Here is a 20,071-nt window from a genome sequence, read left to right as displayed (position 1 = left end):
GAGCTAATAGCAAGCCATAGCAGAAGCTGAGCAGTGGTGGTGCACACCTTTAATCCCAGCTTTTGGGAGGCATTGCTAAGCAGATCTCTGTGTGTTCAAGGATACAGCCAACATGGAGACACATGCCTTTAATCTCAATACCAACCATAGAAGCCCTGAAGGTCTGTACAGACAGGCAGTGACGAGGAGGTCATGTGGTTGGGTTTACAACCAATGAGAAGGCAGAATAGAAAGTCAATAAAAAGAACAAACACACAGGATGTAGGTCTCTTGCTGAGGAGGACAGCAGCGGCAGTGAAGGGTAAGGTTTTTTAGCTCTTAACTCTGTCCTCTTGGGCTTTCATCTCTGCATTGGCTCTGTGTTTCTTATTAACAAGACGGTTACATCTACAATATATTCCATACTTGTAATGTATGTTACCTTTGAAAATTTATGTATTTTCAGAACAAAGGGACCAAACACCAGTGAAAATGGATGGCCCAAATGATCCAGCATCTCAGAATGCCTATGTTGCAGTTTGTGAATTCTACATCCAGAACAGCTTCAAGGCTGCTGGCTGAGATAATCCAGCCTCACAAAATACTCCATTCAATACCTAACAATTACCCTGATTTTTCTCAATGTTCTCCAAAAGATACCAGTGCCCATAGACAACAGGAAGTAGTCTAGAGAAGGACATCCACATTCCCAAGAGGTGGAGTATCGCTGGGTTTTGGTTATTCAATGAATTATAAATGTTCGTCATTGTTTAGGGGGTTAATTACAAGTTGTTATTAGACATAGTTAAAAAATAAAAGAATTAAATTCAAAGATCTCTTTCTAAAGGAAAAAAGGGGGATATATAAATGATAGGATAAAAGGGTAGGTTTTTTGAATCTACTTTTAAACAAAAAAAACTATTAATCTCAAAATATTTTACACTGGTATGGATTTTAGTTCATTGATACAAATTTAAAGTTAATTCTGCTATACTGTATGTGTGTTTCTACTCTGGGGTATTGTGCTTATACAGCTCATTTAAAAATATAATGTATAATTAAGAAATACAGGTTAGTAGTTAGTCACCTATAATAGTCAAACTTATAGTTATATTAGGTATATTTTCAAGGTTAAACAGATATATTTAGCTAGAGAGATGGTCTTCAAAAACTTCAAACACCTACAGAATATGGCATTTAAAATGTTTAGTAACAAAAAGTCTTTTCTTGACAGTGAGATATATCAGCTCCTGACAGCACCAATTTACTTCAAAAGAGGATGATGAACATCAAAGAACCTCCATATGGAGTTTGCTTTCTTTATGGCAAAAGCTAACCATTTAGACAAAGAAACTACCCTTGTCTCAATTGCTGGCAGTATACTACTGTCCAAACTGGACCAGCAAGATGCAAAAAAAGCAACTGACAGACCTTGCCAAGATAAGGTAGGACAGTCCTTCAAAGTCCCCTGCTTCTCAGAAATGTCTGTCAGATATACCAGGCCTATAAGCCAAAGTTGGATGCCCCAACATTACAGAAGAACCTAGGGTGGTTGTCCAGGCAGCCAGATGTCCCTAACATTAGGTAACATTTCACCCTTCTGGGATCTTTGAGGGAGTTGAAGACTAGATAGTCATAGTTAAAGTTTTCCTTAGTTATGATAAAAGGTAAATTTGGTATAAAACTTTAGACTCACAAGGTAAGATAAATAATAGAATATTTTCTCTAAATTTGCCAAATACAAATAGACTAACAATTTATTTTTGTTACATATAATTTTACTATATTCAAGTTAAAACCTTCCTTTTATATTAGACAAAAAGGGGGAAATGCTGTGGAACAATTTTTTGTACAATATGAATATGTATTAATAAAAAGCTGATTGGTCAATGACTAAGCAGGATTTTTCGAGGCAGAGAGAATTCTGGAAAGAAGGGTGGAGGCTGAGAAGTTGCCAGGAGACAAAGAGGGAACAAAACATGCTGGAGGACAGGTAAAGCCATAAGCCATGTGGCAATATGTAGATTAATGGAAATGGGTTAATTTAAGTTGTTGTTGTTGTTTTTAATGATGGGAACAAAAATATATCTAAAAGCGAAGCTTCTGGAAGAACCATTTGTTCTTCCCTGTCTTGTATCTTTCCTCAAACTTGACCTTGGCCTCCCGCCTGGCCTTGTGTTTCAGGGCTGGGTCCCTAAAGACATCCTTGTTGACAACTGTTTTGTCCAAGGGGATGTCCACAGAGTACCTTGTGGACATGAGGTGATTGTAGTTATAAACTTTCACAAAGGACTTGATCTTTGACCTCTTGGCGATTTTCTTCTTGCCCATGGCAGCTGTCACTTTTCGGGGATAGCAGTCAATTCCAGCCACCAGGGCATGGCTGTAAGGGCGGTCTGAGGTGCCATCATCAATGTTCTTCACGATGACGGCTTTGCATCCAGAGTAGCGTCCAGCCAGGACCAGCACCACTTTCCCAGGTTTCATGAACTTTCCCATGTTGACAGCAAGGAGCCAGGACCCAGCAGCTAAGTTTTAAGAACTAGTTAGTAACAAGTTTGAGCTATCAGCTGAGCATTTATAATTAATATTAAGTCTCTGTGGTTATATGGGAGCAGCTTCCAAAACACAGAGAAACTCCACCTACAGTCATTTTAAAGCCTGTTTCTGAAATAGAATCCTGTGTTGGGAATGTAACCATGATCTTTTTAATTTAATAATATTCTATTTCATGAATTTAAAAATTTATTTACATTTTTAAATGTCATTTTGGGTTTGGGTTTTAGTGCTACAGCACACACATGTAGGACAATTTGTGGGAATGGATTCTCTCCCTCCACTACATGGATACAGGGAATGAACTCGGGTCTCTTGGCTGAGTGGCAAGTGCATTTACCTATCGAGCTGTCTCCAGGATCCAAGGATGTCAATTCCTATTACTGTGTGTTATTTTAAGTTCTTTTTAAGGTTGGTGTTTGTACAAATTTCATCTGATTAGAGTTGTCATTTTGTTTTTGTTTGCTTGTTTCATTTCTTTTTCAAGCATATCTCCAGTTCCTACAGCCCAGTTTAACTTTTTGAAATCCCCCATGATGAGCTTTGTATGAGTGGGTTGTTTAACATTACCTATGGCACATAAAATATTCCAGAATTTTTCTTTTTATAGTTTTCATTTTGTTGAAATACTGTATAGCCCAGGCTGGCCCTAATTCACAATCTTGTTGCCTCAATGTTTCCAGGGCTGGGATTACAGGTGCCTGTCATTTAAAATGTATTACTTCATTATGTAGAACTGAATAGTATTGTAAAATAAATAAATAAAAGGAAAAAAATAAAATAAAAATAAAATGTATTACTTCATTAAACACTGAGAGCAACTTTATGAGATAGTACCTACTATGGCCCATTTTGCAAAGAGAACATTCATATCCAAGAACTCCCAACTATTAACTTTTAATTTTATTTATTAATGAAAGTAATTTCTACTTGTAACAGCAATATAAAATGCCACTTTAGCTAAGTAAAATGTATAGGAACATAAATAAACAGGAACAAAAAGTGCAGCATGTAGGGAAGGCAGAATAGAAGTGATTGGAATGTGGGAAACAGTGGCTTAGTTAATTGTTGTCAATAAAGAAAATATATTTAAAGCCTTTTCATTAATGGTTGGCACTGTACATCTTTATTTTAGGGTGCAACCTTATAATCTGTGTAAAATAATGTTTTTGCATTGCTTAGAGTTATATTTTTTTAAACTCTGAACTTGTCTGATTATAGTGACCTGTTTTGTTCTCATTGACACTTGCTGATTTTTTTGTGTTTCTGATTTATTCACACTCTGCTCTTTATGGGATATGACCTTTGTCTTGCTTTAAGAGACAAGTGCAAGCCTAGCGGTTTTCCCTTCTACTCTAAATCTCAGCTCCCAGCTGACAGAATTGATCGCACTGTTCAAATCTGGTCAAATCATCCCGGGGCTTGGATAACAGTTAGCGGTAAAACACATGCACAAGAGCTGGAGTTCCAATCTAGCAGTGAGGCAAGAGACTGAGCAGAGGAGAGACCGCTTCCTCTTTTAAATAAAGATCTTGAGATGTAAATACACCACCTAGCTTGGGTGGTTAGGAGGGAGATTTTATTTTGTTTTGGTTTTTGAAACCTTGTTAAAAAAATACAACTTACAGGCTGTACATATAAGAAAATTCTATAGAAAGTTTATAAGATAGAAACATAAAATTCTCCCAAGAATTAGAGCAAATACTGAAAGATAAGAAAAACAGTATGGATGTGTTCATAAGATTAGCAGTCTGGTACGGTAAACATTAAATACGGGATATATGGGAATAAAGTTGGAGAAAACCTTTACACCAATAAATTCAATAAATTCTCCATTGAGGCTGGAGAGACGGCTCAGTGGTTAAGGACACATGCTGCTCCTGCAGAGGACCAAGTTCGGTTCCCAGCATCTGTGCAGAGTGCTCACAACCACCTGTGGCTCCAGTTCCAAGGGATCCTGTGCCATCTTCAGAACTCTGAAGATACATGTACTGCCATATGCGTGCCTCCCTCATATACACACATAATTTTAAAATACAGATACATCTTTTTGGGTTTTTTTTTTTTAAGAGAAGAGAATTCCATTGATCTAGAAACTATGAACAAGTCAGAGCAAAGAGCAAAACATGTTAACAAGAAATGTTGGAGCTCCAAGGACAAAGACAAGAGCCCAGAATCTCACAGGGAAGAGCATAGTACCAAACTCTGTACCAAGAATCTGAAATACATCAAGGTTTCTGAACGTGGCAACAATGAGAAAGTAATAATACGACAATGAAAAGTAACAAACCAGAGCTATGTGACAAAACCCAGATGGATCTTAAGAAGTGTAACACTGAGTAGAAGAAGAAAGCTACGAAACAATACAGGGCTGAGGATAAAGTCAGGGGTAACTAAAGAGCTTAGCATGCATGGGGCCCTAGGTTCAGTTCCCAGTGATGAAACTTACACACACGTGCACACATCACACACACACACACACACACAAATTATGTGTTCATTTATAGTCAACTTTAAAAAGAAAGAGATACAAAGTCAGACTTTTTCTAAGATGCACATATGATGGTACAGATTGTACAGCCCAAAACAGGAAGATGTCGCTGGCACAGTGGCCCCCCGGAAAGGGAGTGAGGGGCCTGGGGCAGCAGACTTCTGACAAGCTGGCAATATTTTCCTTCCGGAATTCCACGATAGGCACATGCTGTGCAGGAAGTTATCACACATTTGTGCTTGAGTGCTTTCCTTGTTTGGATAATATCCTTAATTTTTAAAGAGCTTCTCTAAAGATACGTTTCTCTCTATATTGATACTAAAGAACTCTTGAGTTATACGTTGTTAATTGAAAGGAAATAAATGGGGTGGAAAGAGGTGTGAAATTTGCTAACATTTATATTGAAAAGGAAAGGAAGAAGGAGAAAGGGGGAAGTGAGGTCAGGTGAGGAAGTAGGGAAGGAAAAAGAGGGGGAAGGGAAGGAGAAAGGAAAAGATGGAGGGAAAGACATAAGAGCTTGGAGAGGAGCAGGGTAATCCACACAGCAAAACCACTGCTAAATGCTTGTCTCTGGACAAAAGAACGAGGCTCCCAAGGAGACAGAATTCATAGAATTGCCCTTCCCTGTGTGTCCTTGCTGCATCTTTAACTTCAGGCCCTGTGGTATATTACCTACTATAAATACTCAGGAGTTTTCTGGCAACTATAACGTACTCACCTAGAGGGGGCGCTATCGAGTGGTGTTTCCTTCCAGTCCCTACCCAAGGCAATGACCCTCTGAATTCTTTGCGTTCTCACCAAAAATTGAGAAAGAAATAAATCTTCATCTATGCTTTCATTTCACTTTATACCGCAATGCCTCCTAGAAAGAAGTACAACTCACTAACAGCACCCCACTCCCCACTAAGAAGAAGTAAAGAAGTCAAAAAGTCAAAAGTGTGACCAGGTACCCCGAAACCAGACCCGAGTCTAGAGATGCTGCTGTGTGTTCACCATCTTTCCCATGGCAAAGCACAAGCTAGATTCTAAAGTCCTGTGCTAAAATAACAACAACAACAAAGAGAAAATGTGGCCAGTCGGTTACACATCTACAAATCCTGCTCAGGAAACTATTAAAACGGCAGGCAGAAAGTGTTTCCCAGCAGAGACAGTTAAAGGCAACCAGTCCACAAAGACCTTTGGGCCAGATTCCTGGTTTATCTCAGTAGCAGGGATAAGTTGTGAATCCAGATCACCTCACTGTCTCTGAGAAGTGGAAGATGCTTCAGAACCTCAGACAACACACATTTCATTTTACTGTATTTCGAATGAAAATGAAACTAACACATGTAGAAAAAAGAAGAAGAAAAGCCCCAAGACTGCTATTTTTTTTTTTTAAAGTGTCTTGTATGTGGCTAGGTTTTTCAAATTTTGGCCATGGCCATGAATTGTCTCCGAGAAGAGCAGAGCTGATTGGACTTTGGGCTTCTAACGAGTTAAACACCGTCAAAGGAAGTGAGCTTTGACCAAGACTTGCTGCTGGCTCACACAGGCCCCGGACTCCTGGCAATAAAAAGATCAAAACAGCAGCATGTAGAACACAGAGTTCTAACCTGGACAGAGGTGTTCAAGCAGCTATGGCCTCATCTGACGCTCAAGGGCAAAGAGTGGCTGTTATCGGAGGTGGCTTGGTAAGACAGTCGGGACTTGAATTGCTCTCCGGGTGTTTTTTATTTAATATTATCTCACGAATGATTTTTCATCATACGTAGATTGTTGATTCTAATCGTTAAACCTTTTAATGTTTAAATACAACTATTACAAATATGGCATTGCTTTTTATTACAATTATTAACATAATAATTGCTGATATTGCCATATATGCATATCCATGTACTAATCATGTCTATCTACCCTTATACCCTCTTCCTTCCCTCACACCTCCTTCTCAGTCTCTTATATTTTTAGGTCTTCTTTCTCCCTTCTTGTGTGTGTGTGTATGTTTCCATAAGTGACAAAATACACAGTACTTGTCTTTATGTATTTATATTATTTTATTTATCCTGATGTCCTCCAAATCCACCCTTTTTTACTAAAATGACCCAATACATATTCTTGTTTTAAAATAACAGGATTTTCATTCTTCTTTATGGCTAAATCTACTCCATTGTGTATGTGTACCATATTCTCTTCCTCCATTCATTCACTGACAGCCATCTCAGCAATAAATAGGGCAATAGCATTTGTTTTAAATTGTTCTTTCCGGAAAAGGTACTTTATATCCACTAAGTATAAGGGTGTCTGCTTTCTTTTGTTGTTTTGGTTTAGTATTTCATTAAAAAAAAAAAAGATAAAACAAATTAAACTTGATTTTGCTCCCAAACATGGCTATGTGCCTTAGGCCATTTTAATAAAAACATTTTGCCCCATGCTGGTTAATAAAATAATTCAGTACTCTCTAATGAGAAGAAAATGGTCAAGACACATGAAATTAATAGTTTTTAAAACCTATCAGATACTCACTAGCTATTCAAATAGATGAGAAATAACACATTTGCTAACCCAAATGACTTAGCAGTTTCCATGTGGTGGTATGGTGAGTGAGCCCCTTATTTTTACCCCAGCAGGTGAGGTTACACGGGCATCACTCAAACCTAGCAAGATGTAAGATAGTGCTATTTTTTTTGCCCCCAAAGGGAGGAAGGAGTGTGACTATGTGCTATATTTTTATAGCCAAAACCAGTTCTCTCCCCCTGCCCCCCAAAAACTGCATTTTTCCAGCAGAATAAAAATATTCCAATTAATAAAAACCATCACACAGAGCTCCTTAAAATTAAAAATAGAACCTCTCTAAAATTCAGCTACACTACTTCTCCATTTATACCTAAAATAATCAAGTCAGCCCTCTGTAGAGATACCAGTATGCACATGTTTACTGCTACAGTACTCCCAGCAGCTAGGTTACAGACTCAGTCTAGGTACCCCCCACCACAAAATGAGTGGATAAGGAAAATGTTACACACACACACACACACACACACACACACACACACACACACACACACATGGGTATTATTCTCCCATAAAAATAATAAAATTGTGTTGCTTTCAGGAAAAATGGATATAAAAGGCCCTTTTATATAGCTGATTCTAAATTTTTAAATGCCTATAAATGAGCAGTTCCAATTGCCCACATCTATAATCCTAGGACTTGGCAGGCTGAGACAGGGAAGCAGAGTGAGACTGAGGCCTAGGTGGGATACACAGTAAGATCCCATGTCTCAACAAGGCCAAGCAAAACCAAGCCTTCTGGGAGATCATTGTGTACTGTGGTCCTCAGGCTTCAGGCCGGGCCTCTCTCTAACTCTTTCCTATCAACTCGTTGAACAAAACGAGAATGTATGTATTCCTGGTATTTGAGGCACTATGGTTAAAGGAGCGGGCATTCTGGGGAGGAGAAAGGCAATAAAGAAGGAAACAAGACAGCAGTGGGCTGCAAGAATAATGCAAACAGGGCAATGCTTGCGGAGGGTCTTGGCAGTTTCTGTGTGCAGTGGCGTCAAGGACAAGATGGGTCCAGACACCTCCATGAGATGCAAAGCTGCCATGGCCAGTGCTTACAGCATCTTAGGAGATCAGGGAAGAAGACTGCATTTTACTCAAAGTTGCATTGTGTTTGAAGGCCTTGGGGGGATTTCAGTAAGGTCAAACTATGATTCTGAAAGAGCCTTCATGCTGGGCATGGTAGTGCATGCTGGTAATCAACACTGGGAAGCTGAGGAAGGATGAAAAGTTCCAGGCAAGTCTGGACTTTATAACAAGTCCCTATCTCAAAACAAACAAACATCCTTGGGCTTCTTATGGAGAATATTTAGGGAGATTAGGAGGAGACAAGACCAGTTAGAACGCTGCTGTCTATCCATGAATTACTCAAGGGTAGTAGCAATGATGGCTCTTTAAGCATCTCAGAAATGCACAGTGGGAGGGAACAACTCCACATATAATTGCAGAAGATGCAAAAGTGTGCTAGTTTTCTGTGGATTTCTCCCCGGATATCACTCAAACTCTCCATCCGCTGTGAAATCGCTTCCCACACATGCCCTGAAGCTCCTCAGCTGTCATCCCTGAGATTGTTTCTGCCAGTGATTTCCAAACTCAAAACGCTGTTGATGCTACATTGGTTTCCAGTGTTACTGCTGCTCAGTGACCTGGAGATTTTACAGCACAGCCAGTGTAAACTCAGCCTAGAGAGTGTGTACAGCCCAGGGGCACAGCAGTGTCTGCCGCTAGCTCAGGCAATCCTGCTTTCTTCGGTTTCTTCGGTTTCTACTTCCCTCAGTTTCTTCCTCTTGGGTTAAAACTAAACCCTGAATGTTGAACTCAACTCTTCTGCCTTTTTTTTTTCTTTTGCACTCCTCACACAGAGATCTCTACATTATTCTCCACATGGTCCTTCCTACTGCCCAAATCAGGTCACTTGGAACATCCCTAACTCACAGAACCCAGCAAAGCTCATGTAGCTTGGGTCAAGGTCTTTATAGTGTGCCGTTTGGGTCAAGTCCATCGTTTCTGCAAACGCTGCTGATATGTCCATGTAGAGGACTTGCTGTTAGCCTTCCTTAGGGCTCTTATTTTAATAATACCAAAATCTCGATTCAGTTTTGTACTGATATCTTAAATTATTTTTTTGCAAAGAAATGAATTCCCTTTGTGACATTTTCGTACCATGTATTTCATTACACTTTTGCTCATTCTTCACACGGTTCCCTCCCTGCCCTCCCTCCTTGCCTCTTGTGGGCCTCCCTTCTCCCCACAGAGAGCTCCCCTTCTGTTCTCATGGCATGCATCCCATTACCCCACTGCTCCCCCCTCTTTAGACCTCTTCCTCCCCCCTCACCGTTACCCTCCTACCCTCATGCCCCCTCCACACTTAGTTAAATCTGTATTTCGTATAGGAGAGGAAACATCTTTGTCTTTATGATCCTGCTTACTCCACTTAATAGAATCATCTCCAACTCCATCTGTTCTCCTGTAAATGTTCTAATTTTATTTGTCTTTACAGTTAACTAAAATTCCACTGTGTACATGGACTGCAATTTACTTTCATTTGTAGTTTTAGTTTTTTGACAGTTTCTTTGACAGTATAAAATGCATACTTCTTACTCTCTCTTCCCAACTCTTTCTAATCTCCCTCCTACCTCCCTCCTCCATACCTGTCTCCCAGATTCCTAACTTTTGGTTTGGGTTTTTTTTTGTTTTGTTTTGTTTTGGTTTTGGTTTTTTGAGACAGGGTTTCTCTGTGTAGCTTTGCGCCTTTCCTGGAACTCACTTGGTAGCCCAGGCTGGCCTCAAACTCACAGAGATCCGCCTGCCTCTGCCTCCCAAGTGCTGGTATTAAAGGCATGCGCCACCACCTCCCGGCTTGGTTTGGTTTTGTGACCCATTTAGTTTAACCAGGGCCCTCTGTGTGGCCATTCATTTTCCTTCCCACTCTTTAGGCTCCGAGATTTCTCTCTGTCATTCCATTCCTGGGATATCTTTCAGCAGGTGGAATGGACTTTGATGGGCTGTGGAAGTCTATCTTCCTTTGTTGAGGGGGTCAAGGGACACTTTTGATGTTTCTGTGAACCTTCCTGCATCTTTTGAGGCTCTGGTTTCCTCAAAGAAGTTTCAGCTCTCATGTTCTCTGACTGTATCTCTCCAGCAGTCTTGGTGGGTTTTTGAAGTACTTCACAGAAGCCAGTCTTGCCTACATGCAAGGAATTTATTCCTCACACTTAATTTGCTACCTGCTTCTCATTGTAGGCTCTCAGTGCAGTGCTCTCAAACAACTGCAGAGTTAGTTCATAAATGTCCATGTCCCTGGGAGAGACGGCCCTCATGAAGTCTGTGCCCGATTGCTTCCTTCCTCCGCCCTCCTTCCTATGGTCAGGAATCCAGCTGTGCCTTTACGGAGTTGTGGGAGGCTTGGAGTGGTTTATGCATCACGTTTCTGTCTATCTCTTCTTGTCTTCTTAGTTACTTCACCACCTAACAGCCTAAGATGCTGCTGACAGTTATTCCAAATTATGCACTTTCGACAGAAAGTGAGAAGAGGTAACACATTCAGAGTGTAGAGTCCTCATCCCCAGCACAGAATCAGCCCTTGCAGCTGGGCACATATGCCAAGGTTTTCCTCTTAGCTTCATTTGAACCTCACTTATACAGAATAGGAATTCTCATAGTCTTTGATCTACTGCTGTTACTGAACTTAAAGAAGGCTCCTAGCTTTTGTGTTGTTGATAGTTTACTGTTAATAATAAGCACTTCTGAGCTCATTACTCAACACGAGAATCAATATATTCCAGTGACTATCACTGACTTCCTCACCCACTAAAACACTGCCGTGAATACTTTCCTTTTAATTAATATTTTTATCACATCCATACCATATGATCATATGTACATTAATAAATATAAACATATTTTAATTATATATATACATATACCCATGGCTTTGTCTCTATTATCCTTTTTGTAAGAAGGTTACACAGTATGAATCATCTGTAACTCACTCTTCACTTATATTTTTGTGTAAATACACCAGAATTCATTTGTTCGTTCCTTTGTAATGGCCATTTTGGGATGCTAGCAGAGTATTTATTCATTTGATTATGAAAAGGTCTTCTCTAAATATTCTAACACGTGTCCCCTCCTTTGCAGAAAAAAAAAAAAGCCAAAACTATGTTTACAACTACACCACTTAATCTTGAATTAAGCCGATTGTTGTGTTCTTCTTTTCTTTTCTTTTCCATTATTGGGGAATGAATTCAGAGTTCTGCACGTGCTAGACAAAGGTAGTATCCCCAGTCACCTTTTGATACTGAGACAGGCTGTTCCTAAGTTGCACAGGCAGGTCTTAACTCAAGACCCTCCTGCCTCAGATGAATTATAGGCTTGCATAATCAGGCCTGGATGGTCTGACTGATCTTGCCTTTGGTCTTCTTGGACAGTGACTACAACCAAGTCAGTTTAATGAATGGAGTAGTATATCCATCCATACACAATAGTGCGTTTTTTTCACCAAAATGTCCATGTATGTACAGAACCAGACGAAGACATGAAAAAAGTTGGTTTTGATTTCTAGGTTGGAGCATTGAATGCATGCTTTCTTGCAAAGAGGAATTTTCAAGTTGATGTGTATGAAGCTAGAGAAGGTGAGTTGGTAATGGAAAATGAGGAAGGGTTTCCAATTGCACCATCTATTTCTTTGGATGTTCTGAATAAAAGAAGTCTTAATAAAAGAAATTTAAGATATAAGAACTATTAGAATAATTTTAAAACCTCAGTGATCTAAATTTAATTGAATACTAATTGACACCTGGTATTTTCTTTAGATGCATTAATGAGTCTTTTAATTTTACTCTGAATTGAACAATTGTTCAAATGCAAGGATTTGTTCACTCCTTAGCCACATTTGAGGAAGTGCGTGCATCACAGAGTCTGCTTCCTGTTTTTAGATATTCGAGTGGCTGAGTTTACACGTGGAAGAAGCATTAACTTGGCCCTTTCTTATAGAGGACGGCAGGCCTTGAAGGCCATTGGTCTGGAAGATCAGGTACATAGTTGATGCAATTTTCTTTCTTTAAAAAAAAGTGTGTGTGTGTGTGTGTGTGTGTGTGTGTGTGTGTGTGTGAGAGAGAGAGAGAGAGAGAGAGAGAGAGAGAGAGAGAGAGAGAGGTAGACCTATGTGTTCACGTATGTGTTGGGTGAGCATGCCCACACTAGTACCCGCAAAGGCCAAAAGAACATGTTGGGTGTCCTGTTCTGCCGTTCTCTACCTTTTCCCCTTGGGCCAGGGTCTTTCACTGACCCCTGAGCTGGCCCCTCGATATCCAAAGGCAGACCCTCATGCCTACACAATAAGCGTTCCTACCAAGCCAGTGCGATAGCCCTCGCAAGTTTTTTTGTGGAGATGAATATACTCGATGGTTTTCAACAATTCATGGCATTGATTTTACCCTGGTATGAAATGTTATTTGATACCAATGACCTGCATATGAAAATTCATTCGGCAAAGGCTTGGAAAATGACAGATTTGACAAGCTAGTGAACCTTTACCCCATGATGGGTGTGGAGACATGGGGACTGGGGGAGTCACAGACATGACACTACAGTCCCATCTGGTATCAGGTTTCACACTGGGCTCTTACAGGAAAGCGGGTCTCCGATTGGGCAGGTCGGGTTTGCTCTAGTTTCCTTTCAGGCACTATGATGAAACACTCTGATCAAAAGCAAACTAGGAGAGGCAAAGGTTTTTTCCGTCTCACAGGTTACAGTTCTTCATTGAGGGAAGTCAGAGAAGGAACTTGAAGGCATGACTGCTTGCTATCATCGCATGCAACATTACCTCTAGCCAAGGAACTCATAGCCAAGGAATACAACAGAAAGCATGGAGGATTACATTTTTCTCCTCACAGTGACCCTTCTCATAGTCAGAAGAAAATCACTTAGCCCCCAACTCAGTACCTCTAACGTCTAACCACTCCCCAAAGTCTGTGATAGCGAGTTTAAACCAGATAAACATTCATTTTTTTTCCAAATTAAAGAAACACTGCTTGAGAGCAAAGTAGCCACTGAGCGACATTAGGCTTCCTGGGTCCCTTTAAAGGTTTAACTGAAAAATCCCATTTATATTCACATCTACTTGATTCTCGTGGTGGTAGGTCACAGCAATGGAAATGGTTGTTTCTGGTTCTTCTCAGGTTGTCTCCAAAGGTGTGCCCATGAGAGCGAGAATGATCCACTCTCTCTCAGGAAAGAAGTCTGCAATTCCCTATGGGAATAAGTCTCAGGTAGGTTCACACTGGAGGCAGCAGATTGCACATCAATTCTAACTGAGCCCGATGCCTGCCATGGGCCACTTGCAGATACTCCAGCCTCAGTCTAGATGCCAGGAACACATACACTGGTTAGTTAGTTCATAGATGTTCAAACCAGGGCCCAAGCAATAACGCCCATGAGAAACACTGAGCTACTCCTATCAATCTCGTCATGAGGCCATTTCTTGTTCTGCACGTGGATCCCGCTGCCCAGCTGTTTGGGATGCCAGCTGCTTCCCTTTCAATTAGAAAGAATTACCACGTTATTTGTTGTTGAGTATCATGTACGAGGACAACTCTGGGGCATAGTCCATTGCTGTTGCCTTCCCCTCAATGGCCCTCTTGCCCTGGATTTGCTTATAATAGGATGTATAGAACGAACCAGAAATGCTTTCAGTACTTTCTAATTCCCAAAACAACAGAGGCCAGATGGTAATGTAGTTTTTGAAAGCAAATCCATTACCCTGCTCTGTGTTTTCCTCATCTTTTACGTGCTGACATTCATAACTGGGAGAAAATGTATTTGCATCTAATTATACCCTTTGAGTTTAGAAATAAATTTGAGAGAGAATGAAGGCCCCAAACATCCATCAACAAGAGGGGAATTCCCAGTTTGCTTTATTTTTGTGGAGCCATGCCTTATGAGGCACAGAGCCTGAGTAAGGTTTACATTCTCCTGAAGGACGAGGGACAGTCATTTGTTTCATGGGGAAGAGATATCAGTAGAATAAGACAAGAGAAGGTTCACTGTGTGGTACGGTCAGGAAATGGAAGAGTGGTTTGAAGAAAGGGGGAAGTTGTAGCTTACAGGAAGGCTACAGAGAAAGCAAAAATTGAAGCACTCTGTAGAAATGCTAAATCAGTAGCAAAATAGAAGTACCCTAATCAAATGGAGGAAAGCTGAGCAAGACTTCATCTCTAAGACTTAAATCTGAAATGCAAAGTGCATTCATTTCAGAGGCTTGACAGAGAGGGCGTGTAAGTTCACTCTAGCACAGCATAAGTTACTGAACTTGAACGTAGCTGCCACGCTTTATAGAAGAGGAAACAGCCTGCAGGCTTGCATGAGATACATCAAGGCACAAATAAGGCAGCTTTCTTCTTAGGGGTGTGACATTCCCCTGGGCAGTCATGCTTACGGCCCCATTGCTCTCTGTCTCCGTGGTGAGTGACTCACAATATCATCTCATTCTTTTGTATCACCGTGGAGCAGCCTAAGGAAGCTGAGCTGTCCAACCAAGTTCACTCCAGGGCCCTGGCCAATCAGGTATCAGTGGGCAGAAGAAGATAGAGTTCAGATACCAGAGAAACTAGACGAGGGAGAGTGACTGGGACCAGAGGCCACGATTGCTTTCAACTGTTGTGGTGGGGATTGAGTCCCCCAGAGGGAGCAGGTGTGGGGGAGAGTTCCAATTTTGGAGTCTTCACTGCAATAGGGAGGAAGTGGCCCCTTTCCCACCACCACTCTTTCTCGGTTCTTACGAAGTGGGTAAAGGCTAAGTTTACAGCCACCCTCATCCTTCAGTTTCCGCATGACTGCATTGACATCTGTTGGGGTTCAGTCGAACGCAAAGGCCGCTTTGCCCTTTAAGAACCATCCGGTTGCTTTGAACCACTCAGTTGCCCTGCCTGAGGAAGTGCAGTCATCCTTGTGACCCCAAGATTTCTTCACATCTTCTTCATGACCACCTTCCTTTGGCCTCTGCAGCCTCTTGGCCCCTGGGTCCCCCTCACCCAGTATTAGCTGGCTACCACCAAGATCCAGACATGAAATCCACCCTTTGGTTAGTCTCTACTCATAAGCATCCTAAAAACAGCATATTTGGAGCTGTACCTACTGTGCAGCCTTGCGTTCAGATCCCCAGCATTCAGGCCGGAGAGAGGGCTCAGCAGTTAAGAGCACTTGCTACTGTTCCAGAGGACCTGAGTTCAGTTCCCAGCACCCACACTGGGGAGCTCACAACCACCTGTAACTCCAGCTTCATAGAATCTGTCACTCTCTCCTGACCTCCATGGGCACCTTTTTTCACTCATACAGTCACATGCATACACATAAATACAAATATATCCTCAGTGACCCAGCACCCATATATAAAGCCAGGCATATGCACACCTGTAATCTCTGTAATCCCAGTCCTGTGAGGTACAGAGACAGGGGGATGACTGGGTCTTGCTTGCTGCCAGCATAGCTCCAGGTTCAGTGAGAGATCCTGTCTCGGAGGAAGAAGACAGACAGACAGATAGACAGATAGACAGATAGAATAGATAGATAGATAGATAGATAGATAGATAGATAGATAGATAGATAGATAGATAGATACCTGGCACCCTCCTCTGGCCTCCATACCATACCATCAGACACATATATTACACACACATACACACACACACACACACACACTAAGAGAGAGACAGAGGGAGGGAGACAAGAAGAGAAGAAGGGAGAGTAGGGGAGGGGGAGGGAGAGAGAATGAATCTGCTGAAGAGCTCTGGGCCACAGATGAAGCACTTTGCATTAAGACACACAGTTTAGATATCCACAATGTGCAAAACTGACTTCCCAAACCCTCCCTGGCTGTTTGTCTCCTGGCTTTTTCCCCCATACCATGCACAGATGCTTTCTGGCTTTGTGGACATTCCCCTCTCCTTCCTAGACTGTCCTGGGAACTGTCAAGATACCGTGTGATACACAGAGGTGGTCAAAGCTCCCGGCAAACTCCTGAGCTTCTGTGTTCAAAGCTAAGCTACCTCGCTCCCTTAGAAAGAGGCTTTCCCTTGTTGTATTTGAAATGGTCTGCATTTAAACAATCACATTACATGCCTCCAAATAAACTCTCTAATGTGGCTTTTATCCTTGTGATTTTGGCATGACAGCCACTTAATATCTCTAGACTCCTTGACTCATATTAGCTCCTCAAGGGACCAGCCTTTTAGAACAGGTGTTGGAGGCATGTTCTGCGGCAGGAACAGCACTGACTCTTGCTGATGAGGCAATGCCATCCAGACTGCAGAAGTAAACGGTAGACATGTCCTGGTGCCCCATTGGGCAGGCAATGTCTATCGGTTCCCACAGCACACAAGCCCTGTAACTAACATCAAAAGTCTCCTTTCACCACATTAATTTAAATGAATATTTATAATTTCCTAACATCCTCTAGAATGTTTCCTTGCTGTGCTGGGAATGGAGCCCAGAACCTTGTGCAAGTTGAGCAAGTACTCTACCCTCGAGCCGTGGCCTCTGGCCTTTCACACTCAGAATACACACTTGGTTTCCACGGAAACACAGTGATTAGTGACACAGAAGTGCAGGAAACAGAACTATGAGGCAAAGAAGAGGTCTGTCTTCCTCCATCAGTGTTAGTCCTGTAGTGGTATTTGCTCTGCCCATGACCTAGGGCTGTGAGGCTTGGAGGAGGCGGTGCTTCTTGCCATCCTAGACTACCTCTTTTAAAAAGAGGAGAGAGAGGTCACGTGTTTCTGTCTTTTTTTTTTTTAATCCTGGCATGATTGGACACCAACGGTCTGGGAATTGAACCCAGGTGCTCTAAAACATGTCAGTGCTCTTAACTACCAAGCCATCCCTCTCCTCTTCACCTGAGATGATTACTCAGACATAGTGGATAGCCAATTGAAAATCTTTATTTCAGCTGGCTGGGACTACATCCAAGTGTCTGGGGACCTAGGTGCAGCCCCAAGTGTCCAGAACATGGAGTTATTTTTTTAAGGGCAGAGGCCTTATCCAGGCATCTTGCTCAGCATCTGCAGGGGTGGGGACCGGGGCTTCACAGAGTAAACAGTCTGAAGCAAGCACTTTTAACCAAAGCTAAGTGGTTGGCTGGAGGGAGGTTCTGCATAAACAGGCAGTGTTAACAAAGGCTAAGATAAGTTAGCCAGGACATCCTGACCTTTGCTTCCTAGATGGAGTTGGGTAGTTCTCCATGGGATTCCCCATCAAGGAGATCACATTCTAGTTTAATCTGGAAATGGCGTCAGCCGCAATCCAAGATGGAGGAGGCTCTGCATTGTCTCGCCCCATCACAATAGGAAGCAGCATCTCCCTAGCCACTGCCACTGTGATACCCCTGAGTTATTTTTATACCAAGTTTAGATTTGACTGCTAAGGTAAAATTTCTACCTCAAGATGAGAGCAAGAGCTGTAAGTGAGTATTTTCGTGTTAAAAACTGTGTGGTCTCCCATCATTTGGAAAAATGACGTGCTTTAAATATTTAACGAATTCTCTTTAAAACATAAGACTGTAGTATGATTTTCATGGTCCATGGTAAGTACTTTCGCTATAAAATAATTAATATTTAAACTTAACCTGGTGAGATGATGACTACGAGCAACCTAAGATGTATTATTATAGATCAGTTTTTATTTTACTTGATTTTTTTCTGCTTTTAAACTAAACTAAAAATAAAACATTTTAATTGATGCTTACAGTATTATGGTCCTGAGACACCATATGCACATTGCGTTCTAGGACGGTCAACCTGCTACATTTTACCACAAAGTCCAAAATAAGCAACAGACCGTAATGAGGGGTCGCCCCTGCCCCCACTGCCTGTTACCGTCACAGTTTTCTCTGACGTTAAGGCTTGGGAGGTAGATTTGGGGGGTGGGGTGGGGGGCAGTGCATTTGCTCTGATGTTATCAGTAGTGAAGCAATGTAACAACCATATTTAGAGAGCTCTAATGGAAATACAAAATTTACAATGTTAAAATTATGTTAATGGAACTGATATTTTCACTGTATGAGAAGGTTTTGATTTTTATAGTTCAAACTTTGAGAAAGCCTAAGATAAAAATTTGAATATTATATTAAGCATATTTGGTTAAAGTTTATTATCATTGCATTATTTTTTTGTTGTTGTTGTTTTGTTTGTTTGTTTTTCAAGACAATTTCTCTGTGTAGCTTTGGTGCCTTTCCTGGAACTCACTTGGTAACCCAGGCTGGCCTTGAACTCACAGAGATCCGCCTGGCTCTGCCTCTGAGTGCTGGGATTAAAGGCGTGTGCCACCACCGCCCGGCTTATCATTGTATTATTATGATGGTTGTTATTATTATTATTATTATCATACCACTTAGATAAATATTCTAAAACTAGTTTACAACCTTCTGCTAAATAGTGAAAATTTCTTCTTTCTAAGTAACTTAAAGTTATGTTTGACCATTTACCAGAAACAATGTCTACTTTGTTTTTCTTACAGTATATCCTTTCCATTAGCAGAGAAAAGTTAAACAAGGATCTACTGACTGGTAAGCCTAATGCTTTGGTTCACTCAGCTTGTCACATGACTTACTAGGGTTTGCTTGCTGTTCCTTTCTGTGGCTATAAAGAATAAGATTGTGTACGGTACAGAGAGCCCTTGAAAAGTGGTAGCAAAATTGCCACAGTGTCTCTTTTCATCTCATCAATTATCTAAATGAAAATAATTCATTCCTCAGACATTGTAATTCTACCACACACTGTCTGGTCAAGAACTCACAGTCCAGTGGGTCAACAGACATAAGCAGACAACTTGCCAAGTGCCCTATTAGAGGAGCATGTCAGGAAGATAAGATGTGAAGGCTTGGAGGAAGCTGCAACTTTGAACGCATTGCCATAGCCCCCAAGTGCCTAACCAAGGCTCTGGGCAAAGTCAGATAGCAGTGTGGTAAGGGGGAGGGTAGATTCACGTCTGTAGGAGAACAAATGTGTAGAGGAGACTGAGAAAGGATGCAAGATCTAGCTCTCAAGTTTGTACTCTGAGTAACTAAAAAGAATCGCCCATAAACTGAAGCTACCGGGCTGCAACTTCAGTGAACCGTAGCATCGCATCCCTGGTAACCTTTCACACCTCTGGTATCCTTTCAGTCCTCATTACATGTAACAGTAGACTATACCAGTTCAGTGATTATACTGAACAGATTCACTACCAGCAGAGCATATACCCCTTGAACATTTCTACTATCTTCTTTTTTTTTTATTTTAAAAACATTTACTTTTGAGATAATATAATTGCATCATTTCCTCCTTCCATTTCTTCCCTTCAAAACCTTCCATACACTCCTCTTTACTCCCTTTCAAATACATGGTCTCCTTGTTCATTAATTGTTGTGATATATATATATATATATATATATATATATATATATATATTCCTCAATATAACCTTTTCAGTCTGTGTAATGTTATTCATATGTTTATTTTCAGGGCTGAC

General features: G+C 41.2%; 2 protein-coding genes across 3 annotated transcripts in view; one reads left to right on the top strand and one right to left on the bottom strand.

Annotated features, from left to right (window-relative positions):
* Nucleotides 1-2,040: 2,040 nt before the first annotated feature.
* LOC114690722 (60S ribosomal protein L27-like) lies at nt 2,041-2,505 on the bottom strand. Its single transcript, XM_037211057.1, has one exon. It carries the CDS (start codon nt 2,476-2,478, stop codon nt 2,068-2,070), a length of 411 nt encoding a protein of 136 aa, XP_037066952.1. The 5' UTR covers nt 2,479-2,505; the 3' UTR covers nt 2,041-2,067.
* A 3,890-nt stretch (nt 2,506-6,395) lies between these two features.
* Nucleotides 6,396-20,071, top strand: part of Kmo (kynurenine 3-monooxygenase) — a 43,080-nt gene continuing 29,404 nt past the window's right edge. The window contains exons 1-5 of one of the 2 annotated variants that reach the window (XM_028865538.2): nt 6,396-6,696; nt 12,132-12,201; nt 12,505-12,602; nt 13,750-13,839; nt 19,079-19,127. In XM_028865538.2, coding sequence (XP_028721371.1) covers nt 6,643-6,696; nt 12,132-12,201; nt 12,505-12,602; nt 13,750-13,839; nt 19,079-19,127 — 361 coding nt within the window. In that variant the 5' untranslated portion in view covers nt 6,396-6,642. The remainder of the gene's footprint in view (nt 6,697-12,131; nt 12,202-12,504; nt 12,603-13,749; nt 13,840-19,078; nt 19,128-20,071) is intronic. The other variant, XM_037211203.1, reaches the window with a different exon arrangement.

This window comes from Peromyscus leucopus, chromosome 15 (genome assembly GCF_004664715.2).
Source record: "Peromyscus leucopus breed LL Stock chromosome 15, UCI_PerLeu_2.1, whole genome shotgun sequence".
NCBI classification, from domain to species: Eukaryota; Metazoa; Chordata; class Mammalia; order Rodentia; family Cricetidae; genus Peromyscus; species Peromyscus leucopus.
This window is presented reverse-complemented; position numbering and strand designations above follow the sequence as displayed.